A 15205-nucleotide genomic window follows, 5' to 3' on the forward strand; every position below is an offset into this window, starting at 1 on the left:
TATTGTGTATATACTGCACAAGATTTTTTTTCCTCTGCTACTAATTTTTTTTAAATTTTTCTTCCCCCCCCCCCTAGTTTTTTTTCACCAAGTAGGGGGAAAATGGAAAAATATTTAAAGAACTCTATGATTTATTTATTCTATCCCTCCTACAACACATTTCCTTTTAAAATTTTTTTTCCACCAAGTAGGGGGGGTGGGGGGGTGGAAAAAATGTTTTCAGTACTTGCTTTTTGTTTGGAAACGTATAAAATTAATGTATAAATTAATTATTTACAGGCAACAGTAATGAGAGACAGGTGACTGGAAAGGCAACAAGTGTCGTGGAGGAAAGCAGCAGTGATGAGAATGATGAAGATGCCGAAGGTATTGTTATTTATAGTTTGAAAAACGTAGGAACTGTATCACCTAAATTTAAGTTTATTAATATTTTAGTTGAGAAGTAGTCTTAGATAAAAACCCTGTGCATTAATTTTGTTTTAAGGGAAACTTCGTACAGGCCCTGACAGGGTTTTAGGCTAAAATTTGTATGGGCGCAGCCGCTATCTATAATACTAAGTAGCTTAATGTCTGTCCGGCCGTCAGAAGCTTAAGATCTCAGTAACCACTGAATCGATCGAGGTTACGGTAAAATTTTACCACCTTTTAAATCGTATAGGCTGGTAAAATTTTACCATAAAAGTGGTAAAAACTAGGTTTTTTATGGTATTAATTGTGTCCTGGGGATCGGATTCTACTCTTCTGTGTATTGGTCCTGCGGTGATTTTAAGCTATTTCCTTGGAGGGGGGGGGGGGGGGTTGGGTAACATTTATACTATTTGAAATAATGACTATAATAATTATTTAGATGATGTGCCGATCATTCCAAAGAAGAACCGGGAGCGAAGGCAAACCGCATTGGAAGCCGAAGCAAAAACCAAGAGAAGTTTACAGCTGGACTCAAATGAACCATCATTCGAGGTGGATAACGAAGATGACAGAAACGAGAGTGACGAAATTTTGGAGGTTGAGGACATTGAGGGCAAGAATGACGGCAAAGCAAGTAAGGAAATTCGGATACATCCATGTGGAATAATATTACCCAAACTTGCCATTATAATTGAAAACCACCTGGGTCATTATGAGGTTGTTGCAGTAGGCTCAAATGTTTCTATACACAACCAAAGGGAAATTTTAGAACTCATCAACATTGACGGTAAGTTACAGGTCTTAATGTAATAAATGGGGGGGGGGGGGGGGCGAAAGTGACACTTTTTGAAACCAAAACTAAAACCAGCCGAATTTTTTTGGGGCTTTTATTGGCGGTTCTCGGCGGTGGCGACGCCGTTTCTTCACAGTTCCATATTGTACCCCTATAAAGCAACTGCCAATGCAAAATTCCCCCTTTTATCTTTGATTGGCATATAAATATAGGGTAAAAAATATTGCTTGTTTTCATTTGAATCTGATTAATAGTAACTAATGTTCATATAGGTATGGAAATAATATTGAAGCTACAATTATGTACATTTGCTTTAACATTTTTTATTTCTTTGTAGGAGAAAAAGCAAAGTGGAAAAAAGATGGAGAAGAAGGTGAATTAATTTCTGACATCAAAGAAGAAGCACCAGAAAGTGATGATACAGATCAAGGTCATCAATCAGACCCAGACACTGGAACTGGCAGTAGTAGTAGTAGTGAAGAAGAAGAAGTTGAACGCAGGCCAAAAGCAAAAGTGGCCCAAAAGCCAAAGCCTACCAAAGAAGTTCCTAAACATCCCAGAAAACAAACAACATTTCCATCAACGAATCAAATTGAAGCGGTGTTGTACAGAAACCAGAGCAGAGCAAGCACGAGCAGAGCACAAAATTCAAGCCGGGATTATGCTGAAAGTTGCGCAGGCACATCAAATCCTGATGAAGACGTAAACCCAGAACCAGGTTGTAGTTATAGTCAACTCAGTCCAGAGCCAGGTTGTAGTTATAGTCAACTCAGTGAGCAACCTAACCAAATTAGGATGCAGCAAATGTTGAACAGAACAAATACACATTTGCCCGATTTCGGCCAGCGTGGTGAGGCTCGGACAAGAAGAGATGCCAACAAACGAGTAAAGGCCAACATGAAGAAGCAAAGATTGTGGGAACAGGGAATCAGGCCTGAAGATGCTGAGTTAGAGAAGAAGAAAAGATCAAGCTCCAGACCACCACAGAGAGCAAGTTCTCAACAATGTTCTCAGAACATAAGCAATTACAGTATCTTTGGCAGCTACATTACAGCTGATTCGGGAAAGGGGTGTATATTCTGCACAAGAAATATTGTTTGTCCACGGCTAAAAATTTTTAAAATTTACAAATGTTTTCAGTTTTCTTAATTATTACCTTTTTTTCTTTCCTCCATCTATTTATATTTAATGAAATATAATATACATCCCTGCGCAGAATTGGAAAAAATATTACACATCCGAACCATGTAGAATATACATCCCTGGCAGAATGGAGACAAGTATTATTCGTCGGAACTTTCGTCTGAAAACGAAGTACAAGACGAAGAACAAGACGAAGAACAAGACGAAGAACAAGACGAAGACCTGATAGGTCCCAGTCAATCCCAATAATTCCAGGACTTTACGTATATATATATTTATATGTAATTTTTTTTTTATTTCATAAGTTTCATCTTCAACTTTTTTTTATAATATCTAGAAAGGAGTAGTTTCCCAAAATGCATTTGAAGTTAATTTAGTGAACCGTATATTTGAACCTGTTTAAATGTGTTTAAACTCTATTTATATGGCATAAATTTGAAGAAAGTTAAATTTTCTACCACGTACTTTTACCATCTTAACAAAGAAAAATATGCAATTCACAAAATTAAGTTCAAATGCATTTTGTGAAACTACCCCTTTCCACCAATTAAGTTTAATGAGCTTAAAGTTAAGAGCTTAAACTGAAAATTTTTTGTTGTATAATCTGTCGCATTTTTTGTAATTCAGTATATAGCAGTTGTAGTTTACCCCCTAAACTAAGGAAAAAAAGTATTCACAACTAGCTTTTGTTAATTTTATATATTTGTTTAATTTTGTATATAAATATTATATATATGACAGTTATCGTAGGGAATGTTTTAATTAATAGGGTGGTAGATTTCCATGGTAAAATCCGTAAGGTTTATGTGCTGTAATTAAAAAAGAGAACGTTTCAAATTTGTATTAACTTTTTGTAAATGAAATTTGTCTATATACTTGTTTACAATATAAGATATACCAATATGTGATCTTGCTGGACCCTATTATATTAAAATTCCCTACGTCAGTTTTTTGGACATTTATTCATGAAAATTTAATTACCAGTGATAATTTGTTTCTTTTCAAATTTAATATAGAATGTCCGACATGTCAGCCGCAGCAGCCGACTTAGAGAGAGACGAACAGCACGAAGAACAGAAGCCGGAAACCACAAGTGGGTGAGTAATATTTTAATATGTATAAAACAAAGTAGAATGATGTCTGTCTGTCTGTCTGTCCGTCCGTCCGTCCCTAGCTATATTTTGGTAACCATTCATCGAATCGGATTCGACAATCCATCACAACATAATTACATAAATACATATTACATATTTTTTGGTAATTACTTCTTTGGGCAAAGGTCCGATTACCTGGGATATATAATATATATTTATATATTTCAGTGATAGCGAAAAAGAGAAGAACGAAATGAGTGTGTCTGAGCCTGAGCTGCCTGCTAAGCTGGCTGACCTGCCTGATAGCCCTCCTAAATCGTCTGATACAGAAGATTTGAACCTAACTTTGGATTGCACTACGTAAGTTTATTTATTTTTGTTACCATTCTATTTCTGTTCGGAAGGTGGTAGTAGCCGGATTGAAAAGAGTAGGATAAACATTATTGTTATGGCGAATAATTATAGTTTCATTCAGGGGTGTACATTACGCACAAGATTTATTTTGTTCCCGTGGTACAAAATTTTGTATTTTTTTCCCACCTATTTTTATCTCACCAAGTAGGGACGGAAATGGAGAAATATTGAAAGAACTAAAATTTTTGGTCCTACCACACATATTTTAGTTATTTTCCCCCCACCACCTGAACAGGGGATCCCATATAGGATATACACCCCTGATATTTCAAATTAGCAGCTACGCTAAACCCTCTAATATGAAGTATATCTCTTAAAGTTTCTTTTGCCACTCCCTTCCCTTGCCGGTACCTATGAGAAGAACCCGATCTGTTCAGTGGTTATCGAGATCCTTCGGTACATAAACACGGACATCCTGTTACTTTAGTATTATTTTTTTTTATTTTTCAGGGACGACGATGGATGGGAGACAATGCAGAAAATAAAACAAGACCTTGGGGCAGCAAAGCAAAAAATTGCTTCTTTGGAAGAGGAGATCGCTTGTTTGGAAACACAAACAAAGTAAGAAATTTTTTTCACTTCTTTTTTTGTATTTAATCCGGGCGACTGTGTTGTAAATGATTTTTCGGTACAGACAAATTCACCTTTATATATTACAAAACTAGCAAGTATGCCTCTAGGGGTAAGGTGGGAGGGGTAAATGTGGACCAAAAAAAAGTTTACTATTTAATTATAATATGATTGCTTAATTCAGGGAGCAATCCAAGAGATGTCCGGCACAAAAGGATGACCAGAAGGTCGGACAAGCCTCTGTTATGGAAGGAGAAGCAAAGTAAGATATCCTATTATATAAAGTAGTAAGCGTTTTTTGTCTGTCCCGAAGGATCTCGCTAACCGCTAAACCGATATTGTTCTCCTTTAAAGTGAAGCTTCTTATAGGTCCTGGAAAGGTTTTAAACTATTTTTGTGCAGGGTGTCTTCACCCCCTCCCCCAAAAAATATTTTTACTCTTCTGAAACTCAAATTTAAAATGGGAAGATGTTGATTTTTCCCCTTCCAACCTTAAGTGCCCCTAGAGGTTTCTAGGGGCGTAGCCACTAGTTTCTTTTAATATTCTTTTTTCATACTTTATCCGGGCGACTGTGTTGTAAATGATTTTTCGGTACAGACAAATTCACCTTTATATATTACAAAACTAGCAAGTATGCCTCTAGGGGTAAGGTGGGAGTGGTAAATGTGGACCATAAAAAGTTTACTATTTAATTATAATATGATTGCTTAATTCAGGGAGCAATCCGAGAAATGTCCGGCACAAAAGGATGACCAGAAGGTCGGACAAGACTCTGTTATGGAAGGAGAAGCAAAGTAAGATATTTCTTTTAATATTATTTTTTCATACTTTATCCGGGCGACAGTGTTGTAAATGATTTTTCTGTAAAGACAAATTCAACGTGTTCCTTTATTTATTAAAAGCGAGTACTAGCAAGTACGCCTCTAGCTGGGTAAGGTGGAAGGGGTAAATGTGGAACCAAAAAGTTAACTACTTAATTTAAATAGATTATTATATATATATTGTTTAATTCAGGAACAAAACAGCTGGCTCTCCAGAAAATTCGGATGAGAACGAGGTTAAGGAAATCACTGTTATGGAAACACCAGCAAAGTAAGATTTTTTTAAAATTGTTTTTACTACTTTATCCTGGCGACAGTGTTGTAAATGATTTTTCTGTAAAGACAAATTCAACGTGTTCCTTTATTTATTAAAAGCAAGTACTGGCAAGTACGCCTCTAGCTGGGTAAGGTGGAAGGGGTAAATGTGGAACCAAAAAGTTAACTACTTAATTTAAATAGATTATTATATATATATTGTTTAATTCAGGAACAAAACAGCTGGCTCTCCAGAAAATTCGGATGAGAACGAGGTTAAGGAAGTCACTGTTATGGAAACACCAGCAAAGTAAGATTTTTTTAAAATTGTTTTTACTACTTTATCCTGGCGACAGTGTTGTAAATGATTTTTCTGTAAAGACAAATTCAACGTGTTCCTTTATTTATTAAAAGCAAGTACTAGCAAGTACGCCTCTAGCTGGGTAAGGTGGAAGGGGTAAATGTGGAACCAAAAAGTTAACTACTTAATTTAAATAGATTATTATATATATATTGTTTAATTCAGGAACAAAACAGCTGGCTCTCCAGAAAATTCGGATGAGAACGAGGTTAAGGAAGTCACTGTTATGGAAACACCAGCAAAGTAAGATTTTTTTAAAATTGTTTTTACTACTTTATCCTGGCGACAGTGTTGTAAATGATTTTTCTGTAAAGACAAATTCAACGTGTTCCTTTATTTATTAAAAGCAAGTACTAGCAAGTACGCCTCTAGCTGGGTAAGGTGGAAGGGGTAAATGTGGAACCAAAAAGTTAACTACTTAATTTAAATAGATTATTATATATATATTGTTTAATTCAGGAACAAAACAGCTGGCTCTCCAGAAAATTCGGATGAGAACGAGGTTAAGGAAATCACTGTTATGGAAACACCAGCAAAGTAAGATTTTTTTAAAATTGTTTTTACTACTTTATCCTGGCGACTGTGTTGTAAATGATTTTTCTGTACGCTAAACCCTCTAATATGAAGTATATCCTTAAAGTTTCTTTTGCCACTCCCTTCCCTTGCCGGTACCTATGAGAAGAACCCGATCGGTTCAGCGGTTAGCAAGATCCTTCGCTACATACAAACAAAAATCGTTTTACTTTGTAGTATAGATTGTTTAATTTCAGGATGGAAAACAAACCGGATTTTGATATAATTTATGAGAACATAAAGAATCCAGGACCAAAAAGCCCAGGTATAGTACAATATTTATACTAGCGACTGTGCCCAAAGCATATAGTGAAACATTTCTGTACTAGGCACTAAGAAAATGCCGTAATACATTGTATTATTACACTAGGTTAGGTTAGGTTAGGTTAGGTTAGGTTAGGTTAGGTTAGGTTAGGTTAGGCTAGGCTAGGCTAGGCTAGGCTAGGCTAGGCTAGGCTAGGCTAGGCTAGGCTAGGCTAGGCTAGGCTAGGCTAGGTTAGGCTAAAACTAGAAATATTACTCTTTCTATTAATACACTAGGTTAGGTTAGGCTAGAAAAAAAAACTATTGTAAAATTGAACTATTTTTTTGTACAAAAAAATAATTTTAAAAAATATTTTAATTTCAGTGTATCGAGTGTCAGATGATGAGCAGGAGATGTTTGAACCACCCCCTCCTACAATCCCGCCAGCATCAAAACTGAGTAGGCGCAAAAGAACTGCAACACCGGGGAAAATCAAGACCTGCGCCCATGGACGCAGTCCCCGAAGCGAGCTGCCAACGAACACAAGACTCATCGAATGCACCTATTTGTGTGCAGACTGCCGCGTCTTCTTTCACAAGAGGCAAAAGGAAAGAAAAGAAGGACAAAAGTAAGCTGATGTATAATAGTCCTTCCAGTCAGATCATATATAAACTATTTGTGATAAAAAAGTGATATATATCAAGATATCTTGAGTCAAAAATATGTTTAACCACCTTTAATTTGTACGTACATTAATCTATATGACAGTTTTGACAGTTTTGTTCTGACGATGAGAATATTCATATAATATTATATTTGAAACCGCTATTCCTATATAGCAAATTTTTGAAAATTTTATAATGGAAAGTAACTTCGTAATATATTTTTCTTGTGTATAAAAATGTTCTAGTATAAAGTACAATTAGAATCCAGATCTCAGCTTAAAACCTATGTATATTTGTGTTAATTTCTCAGCTTAAACCGATTAAACATGCAGTTATATTATCTGAATAAAACTATGTAATATTTGGTCATTTAAACCACGTCTAGAATTATAGACTAATTAAGAAAATTTCTGTGAATATATACCTATATAGTATCGCGCTATCGTACCTATGTAAATCATTATGTAAAAAAATATGTTTAAGTGTTTCAATCAATAAAGATAATAATGAAAACAATTTTTTTTTTATTTTTGCGATTTGTGTACAAGCGATGTTTTTCTATAATTAAGGTCGTTTTTTACCACTTTCTCGTGATTTTTACCACCCGTTTTTACCACAATTTTTGGTAAATTTTTACCATATTTACCCTATTTCTGGTAAAATTTTACCAATTTAGGGCAAAAATATTACCAGGTGTTGAACAGTTTTACCACTTTTTCGGTAAAATCTTACAGAAATTTGCGGTAAATTTTACCAAAAAAGTGGTAAAAATTGGTCAAAATCTGGTATAAATTTGCGTCCTAAAATGGTAATATTTTACCGGAAATCTGGTAAAATTTTACCGATAATTGTGGTAAAAATCGATGGTAAAAAGCGTCTCGCTATACCACAAAAAGTGTTTTTACCACGGTTACGGTAAAATTTTACCACCTTTTAAATCGTATAGGCTGGTAAAATTTTACCATAAAAGTGGTAAAAACTAGGTTTTTTTATGGTATTAATTCCGTCCTGGGATGAAAATAGGAAATCAAAATAATTTTTTGCAAATAATAACTATCATTATCCAAATTTATTTGAAGTGTACTTTTCATCCTACTATTTATATGAATACAAAGAAAAGATTTCTATGTATAATAATTTGACCTTCTTTTGTGTATGTATGTACAATATTAGATGTTATTTACATATTAATTACCCAAAGCAAATAAGTCTTTGGTACAATACCTTTAAAATACACTGGTTTATACCGGCTTTGTAGGAATCATTAACATTAATAGAAAAATAAATATTTGTTACAATAGAATAAAAGGAAAATGGACAGATTATCATTTTTGCAATGACCCTAAATAATGATGTTGTGGTGTATATTTCAAATGCCTAAATTATTATCTCTAAAAAGTATCCCTGCTAAAAAGCAGGTTTTTAGAAATTTAATTCGTCAAATTGGTAACAAAAATATATGAATGAAATGAAAAATGCACTAAAACGACAATTTTATTGATATTTAGTTTCCTTATAGAGCAGATTATTTAATCTATTTTGAAACTAATAACGTCAATGTCTGTTTGTCTGCTTGCAAAAGGGTCGTCGAGTTTTGCGCAGAGGTATAGCTCTCTTAGTAAACATCTATTCTTTAATATTATTATTTGTTATTATATCTGGGCAAAAGATAAACAAATAATGTTGCCAAATTTATCGTTTACAATCATTTGTTGATGCAAAAAGAAAGTACGCTTATTTATTGTAAAAATAAAAATAAAATCACATATAGATCCATATGAGTACCTTTGTCTCAAAAGGTTATATCTACCTCAGAGATAGGTCAACATTTTAAGTTTTCTGATACAAATTATAAATAGTTTTCAAGGTAATGTTTTGATATTTTGCTAATTACAAATATACCCAATTGCATATTTTGCATTTGTGTAAGTTTATTGCAGTTTGCCTAGTTATATCTCTAAAACGGCTGAATTAGGATCTCAACAAAATCTCAGATGCTCTTTAATGCTTTAAATCCATTGTATTGCTATTTACATTTATGTGAGGATAGGTAAAGATAAAGAAAAGTTACTCCTCCCCCAAACTAATATATGTAGATTAAAAAGTCTTTTTATTTTTAGCCCGGAAAATGATGATATGATACCTTGCAACTGTTTGAGCTCCGATACCACCAAGCTGTAGACAAAGTACAGCTCCTGTTTCAACCTAAAATATACATAATTAAGCTATGTTGCACTGGTACATTGGTATTCTTGTTATTTTTGGCATCTTAGCATTAAGTTAGTAAGTTAGTTGGTAAATCAGCTCATCCGTCACTGTGCAGTTTCTCTCTCAATTATCCTTCATTTGACTAAAGTATACACAAACACGCACTCAAAACTACTCAGTTTAAAGTAGATTTACGTTTTCTTATAGTTATTACTAGTTTTAATATATGCCACCTTTCTGTCTGTTTAAAATACAATGTTGTCAGATTATCAATGCTGCACCGTTTACGGACAAATTTTTCCTTGTTGTTATTATTACACTGATAATATGTCCTTATTTATCACACAACGGAAATTAAATTTTTTTAACGTGAATAAATCTATACAATTAATAATTGTAAGGAAAATGATTATCTAAATTATGACCATAAAGTAGCCAGATGAAAGCGCACAGATCAAAAGGAATTACAGCTTTCTATCTTGAATATCAGCCGACAAAAATCACATTTCCCCCATAGCGTTATAGACTGACGCTGACGGACTGAGCTACTAAAAACTTATATTGTATCGTCCTTTGCATATTACTGATTCTACAAGACTCGAACCCAACACTTTTCTGAGAACAAACGAGTTAAGAAAATACGCGAAAATAAATACCTTATCTTTCCAATCAGGAAAATGTCTTTCTGAATCTGCTTTCCTAGAAATATAATTATATATAAATTTTTCATTTCAATCAAAATTTAAAAAAATATTATTTGAATTTTATTTCTTTGCATCATATTTTGATCTATAACATATCCTATAATATAAAGTACTAAGCTTTTTTGTTTGTAGCGAAGGATCTCGCTAACCACTGAACCGATATGGTTCTCTTTTAGAGGAAAGCTTCGTATGGGCCCTGAGATGGTTTTAGGCTATTTTATTTTTATAAATAAGTCTGGGTATGGTTTTAAGTTTTTTTTTTCTGCCCTTCTTTATCCCTCGAATAGAGAGCACCTAGATGCTAGGGGCGTAGCCGCTAGTACCTTATAAGGTTTGAAGCCGGCCCGTGTGTTTGGCTGCGGTTGTGATTCTTTAATGTTTTGGAAACATTTTTGCAAGATTGGCTTCCTATTCGTCCTCGGCTAACTATAAAATGACAGCTCTTTAAGGTTGGTGAGCCCTGGTGCAGAACTTACCTGACTTTTAATAAAGCTGTTCTAACTAAATTAACACCAGGTACTGTTTCCATTTTCTTCATACATTCTCGTCCCAACTCACTTTGCCTTAAATAAAATACTTTGTTTATGTTTTTCATGTAAAAAAAGCAGGGCTCGTGAATACCAAGCCTTGGTAAAAAGTTTAATATTATGATAAATGTATGAAATGTTTAATATATTTAACTTTATTTATGTGGGCTATGGACGTGTTGAGGTAAAGGGTGTTTACCCCCTCAAATTTAAAAATAAATTAGAGTGTGCTCCTAATACCTTTGAAACCTCTCATCATACCCCCCTTTAAAATTAAAAGCTTGGACGTCCCAGATGTGGGCCCTGAGTCTGCAAGGAAAATTTAATTTATTCGAAAAAAGTAAATTATAATGTCTTCCATCAAAAAAATGTTGTGCTTGTTTGTTAAGTTGTTTATTAGAGACATCAGAAAAAAACCTCTAGGTTAAGTTGCTAAAAGCTTAAGGACTGGAAATTCAAGGGTAAATTAACCAATGTTATCTATTTTTTCTTTATCATGAATAGGGTTAAGTAAGAAAAAGGCCGCAAAACTATTATTATCAATTATTATATTATTCTGCCTATGTTCGCTTTCTAGTTGAATTAGTCTAGAATTACACATTTTCCTTCTAGAAATAGTTGGTGATCTTACATGATTTTAATGAGGAGCTTGAAACCATGTTAATAGCAATAAATCTAGTATTAAACCCCAATATTTTCTAATATGAAAATAAACCGATATTTCTGTTTAATGTTTATAGATATGATGTTACAAACTAATTAAATAAAAAAATCTGTGAACATTTAGGAGAGACTAGCGGCTACGATCCTAGAGGCCAACAGGAGCATTTGAGGTTGGTGGGTGTAAGTCTACCACCCTATCTTTCAATTTTAGTTTTAATATAATTTAGTTGAGTTCACTGCTGCTTGCAATGCTAGTTGAGCAATCAAATTTATTTTTGATCGATTGGCAGAAAAATGCAATTGTCTAAAATTTTCCCCCAAATTTTTGCCATGCTGTTGACATTCTCTTTAGATCTCCAACTGTATAGTATATATGTGTGTCTATTAAATTGATGTATTTATAATATAGTCTAGTTTATACTGATAGTTGATTAAGTTAGTCTCATTTTTCCCTTATCATATTCACATACGTAAGTAAACAGGTCAGAAGACAAAGCAGTTTTCTCTTTTTTTAAAACACCCTTTGTAGAATAATTCAAACCTGCATTGATAAGAAACAAAACATAATTTAATAAAATAGAATGCTTTTTAAAAAATTAATTTCTCTTTTGTAGCTTATAATATGACTTTATCAAAGCATTTGATAATATTAACATTTTAGTTTATTTGATATTCTAAGGTATTGTTTGAATTTGTTAAAATATAAAATTGAAAAGCAAAAAATATTAAATTTAAATTTAAATAAAAAATATGACAATACACTATTGAACTTTCTGCACAAACATCATCAGAAATGCACGTTATTAAAACAGCATAAACCCACTTGTATATTTGCTATTTTTGTGACTTGTTTTCATTAAAAATTTTTTGTATAGGTAAGAAAAAAAGAATATGTATTTGTAAATAATAATAAAATATGAAATAGTTAAGATAATAAGTATGTATGTATTTTGTCATATTCAGACGAGAAGTTCCATGTAAAAGTATTCCTTTAATATATCCATCTTTTTTGTTATTTTTATACAAATACAATGTGTAATTTGAATATTGTTTAAAAGTTTTACGTCCATAAAATTTATTTTGCTTAAAATTTTGAGATTTTTTTATTCTAATAAGAGAGAAATACAGCTAACAGAAGGCTGCTATGTTACATAAAGATTCCAACCTGAAATGCCATAAGAAAGAAAGAAAATTTCGATATTTTTTTTTTTTTTTTGCTGAAACGTAAGAGACTATATTTAATAATATAAAGACAAGTATAGTGGCTTAGTGTATGTATAATAAATAGTAATAATTCATCACCCACCCTATATATCATACAACTTTTCATTTGTCTTCCTATGTGTAGGCCTGAACAATGCAATATCATTTAGCCTTTTGCGGTATTAACATAGGTATTCAATATAATTTTAAAACTTTGTTATAAGCTTATTCTATTGAATTTTATTCAACTCACGAAAAAAAGGGACGAACAAAGCACGAAATCCTATTTTTTACGTAGTTTTCCTGTATTTTTCTTTGGTAATAGCAAATCCAATCTACATATAGTGATAGTCCATCTGTTCGTCCATAATAAGAGCTTGTTAGAACCGTCACATCAATATAAAACTTTGTACAGAGGTTTCTGTATACAATTTCCAAAGCGTAGCACCTCTATAATTATTAGGTTTTATTGGGTACTGGGAAGCCCAATGGGTTAGAGCTCCCAGCAGAGTCAGCCATGAAATTTTGATAAATAATTTTGGAAGGGGGGTGTTTAGTGCTCTATAGGCAATTATGGACAGCACCGAATTACCCTTATTTTTCTCCCTCATTTCTTTTCTGAAAAAGGTCTCTTTTTCGTAAATATTATGTTGATAGGTTATTCTATCTATGTTTAACTTTTATTCAGGGAAAGGGATTAAGATTACATTGCTCTCAATTTTTCACCATTTCAGTCAAATTTTAGTAGATGTGCAGCTACTCTATAGTTATTTTATATATTTACACCTAATTTGGATAAGTTTTCATCTGTAGTTCATCTGGAACGGATAGCTCTTATCTTTAATTTAGTCATGTTATAATTGTTTATTGATCGTACGGTAGAGAGGTGTCAAATTTAAATTTGATGGAAAAAAGCCTTACTACATTAGGTAATAGAAAAGAGATGTATTTTCGATTTTTAGGATGAGGCTGTCATTTTCTCTTGGAGTTTGGTAATACCCTCCTCAAATATAGTTATTAACCTTTCCAGGATAATAATATCGGTTCAGTGGTTAGCTCCCATTGGTACAGACAGATATTCGGTTACTTTTATATATGCATTACATACTTGATTGTTTAGTTTCTAACCATCACTTACAATAACCTTGAATTCCACACATTTTAGTCTCATTACATTACTTTACTCCCCTCTCGTGAATTGTTTGTCGAAAAAAGTAGAGGAACTTATTTTTATTCTTGGTACGCTATCCATGTTTCTGATTTCAATTCCCTGGTAATGTATTGGGTCAAGGTAGTACAAGATATAAATCTTTGCTTTACGCAAAAAATTCTAGTTTTAGATTGGTCAGTCAACCACTGCACTGAAGGGAATATCCATTACAAAACTTTTTGCCTGGCAAGGTTGGGTTAGGTTCGTACATAGACATTTGTTAGGGTGGGGGAGAGGTTGGAGTGTAGGTCTATCCTAATAAATGAGTTTACATGAGTTCATTTTTCAAGGAAGCTCTGTTACGGTGTTGATGATTTGTGACTATTTTCTCAAGCAATTAATATAACAATATTTATATAACAATATTTATATAACAATATTTGGGAATAGAAATTAGACAAAGTGTACCTCTTCATTAAGTTAAGAGGACATTATCAGAGAGCAAAAATTTGTAGAAACAAATAGGTTTGGCCTGATTAGTTCACTTTAGAGGATACTTTGCAAAATAAATGGATAGATTAATGGATGCATTGATAAATGTATAAATTTAAAATAGATGGATGGATTATTTACACTATGATTTATTAAATAAACAGATTGAAAGATACTATTTAGTTAATAAATGATGGAAAAGGCATTTCAAATGTTTTTACAAAATATAGTATTTATATATTCCTAGTAGTCGAGCTACTCTATAATTGATTTCCTTCCCCCTTCCCTCAAGTCCCATTGGATTGGATGGCCTTAGGGGCGTAGCCGTTAGTTCACAATAGATTACTTACTTTTCATTGTAGAATATTGCGACTAAAGAAGCTTCTGATGAATTGTCATTTGATTTTGAGGGGCCTAAAATTATTTACAAAATCTAAATCTTTAGGTGAATAAGTTTTTTTAAAGAATTAACATAACAATTATTAATATCCTATTATATAAAGTAGTAAGCGTTTTTTTGTCTGTCTCGAAGGATCTCGCTAACCGCTGAACCGATATTGTTCTCCTTTACAGTGAAGCTTTTTATAGGTCCTGGGAAGGTTTTAAACTATTTTTCGAGATGGTGTCTTCACCCCCCTCTCCCACAAAAAGTTTTTTTTTATAACTCTTTTGAAACTCAAATTTAAAATAGGATGAGGTCGACTTTTCCTTCTCCTACCAGTGCAGTGCCCCTAGAGGCGTAGCCACTAGTTTTTCTATAAAATAATCCATACATCTTAAAATATGAAAAGTTTGATTCGATCGAACAAATTTTCATGTCTATATTTACCTGTAGTTAAAGGAATCACCGAATCAACTTGCTCGCTGGATGTATGCAAAACCTAAAATAATATTTTTAAAAAAATTTTTTATCAAA

The 15205-nt window shown here is 33.0% G+C and overlaps 2 protein-coding genes and 1 long non-coding RNA gene across 3 annotated transcripts in view; 2 read left to right on the forward strand and 1 right to left on the reverse strand.

Annotated features, from left to right (window-relative positions):
- LOC145315159 (protein XRP2-like) overlaps positions 1-15205 on the reverse strand; it is a 49104-nt gene that overhangs the window by 23033 nt on the left and 10866 nt on the right. The window contains exons 12-16 of the mRNA XM_080155199.1: positions 15119-15170; positions 14640-14703; positions 10731-10817; positions 10207-10249; positions 9486-9547 (exon numbers count right to left, since the gene is read on the reverse strand). Of these exons, the coding sequence (XP_080011325.1) occupies positions 9486-9547; positions 10207-10249; positions 10731-10817; positions 14640-14703; positions 15119-15170 (308 nt within the window). The remainder of the gene's footprint in view (positions 1-9485; positions 9548-10206; positions 10250-10730; positions 10818-14639; positions 14704-15118; positions 15171-15205) is intronic.
- LOC145315157 (uncharacterized) lies at positions 3484-5550 on the forward strand. Its single transcript, XR_013877964.1, has 3 exons — positions 3484-3798; positions 4303-4413; positions 4607-5550. It is a non-coding gene; the product is annotated as an uncharacterized LOC145315157 (long non-coding RNA).
- LOC145315158 (uncharacterized) lies at positions 5662-7858 on the forward strand. The gene is made up of 2 exons (XM_080155198.1): positions 5662-6698; positions 7062-7858. Exons 1-2 carry the CDS (start codon positions 6632-6634, stop codon positions 7307-7309), a joined length of 315 nt encoding a protein of 104 aa, XP_080011324.1. The 5' UTR covers positions 5662-6631; the 3' UTR covers positions 7310-7858.

Source organism: Acartia tonsa, chromosome 3, assembly GCF_053477335.1.
Source record: "Acartia tonsa isolate MP-2025a chromosome 3, ASM5347733v1, whole genome shotgun sequence".
Lineage (NCBI taxonomy): Eukaryota > Metazoa > Arthropoda > Copepoda > Calanoida > Acartiidae > Acartia > Acartia tonsa.

Coding starts and splice junctions, on each gene's coding strand:
- LOC145315158 (XM_080155198.1), top strand. CDS start 6,632: ATGGAAAACAAACCGGATTTTGATATAATTTATGAGAACATAAAGAAT. Junction 6,699..7,061: donor TCCAGGACCAAAAAGCCCAG/GTATAGTACAAT, acceptor TTTTAATTTCAG/TGTATCGAGTGTCAGATGAT.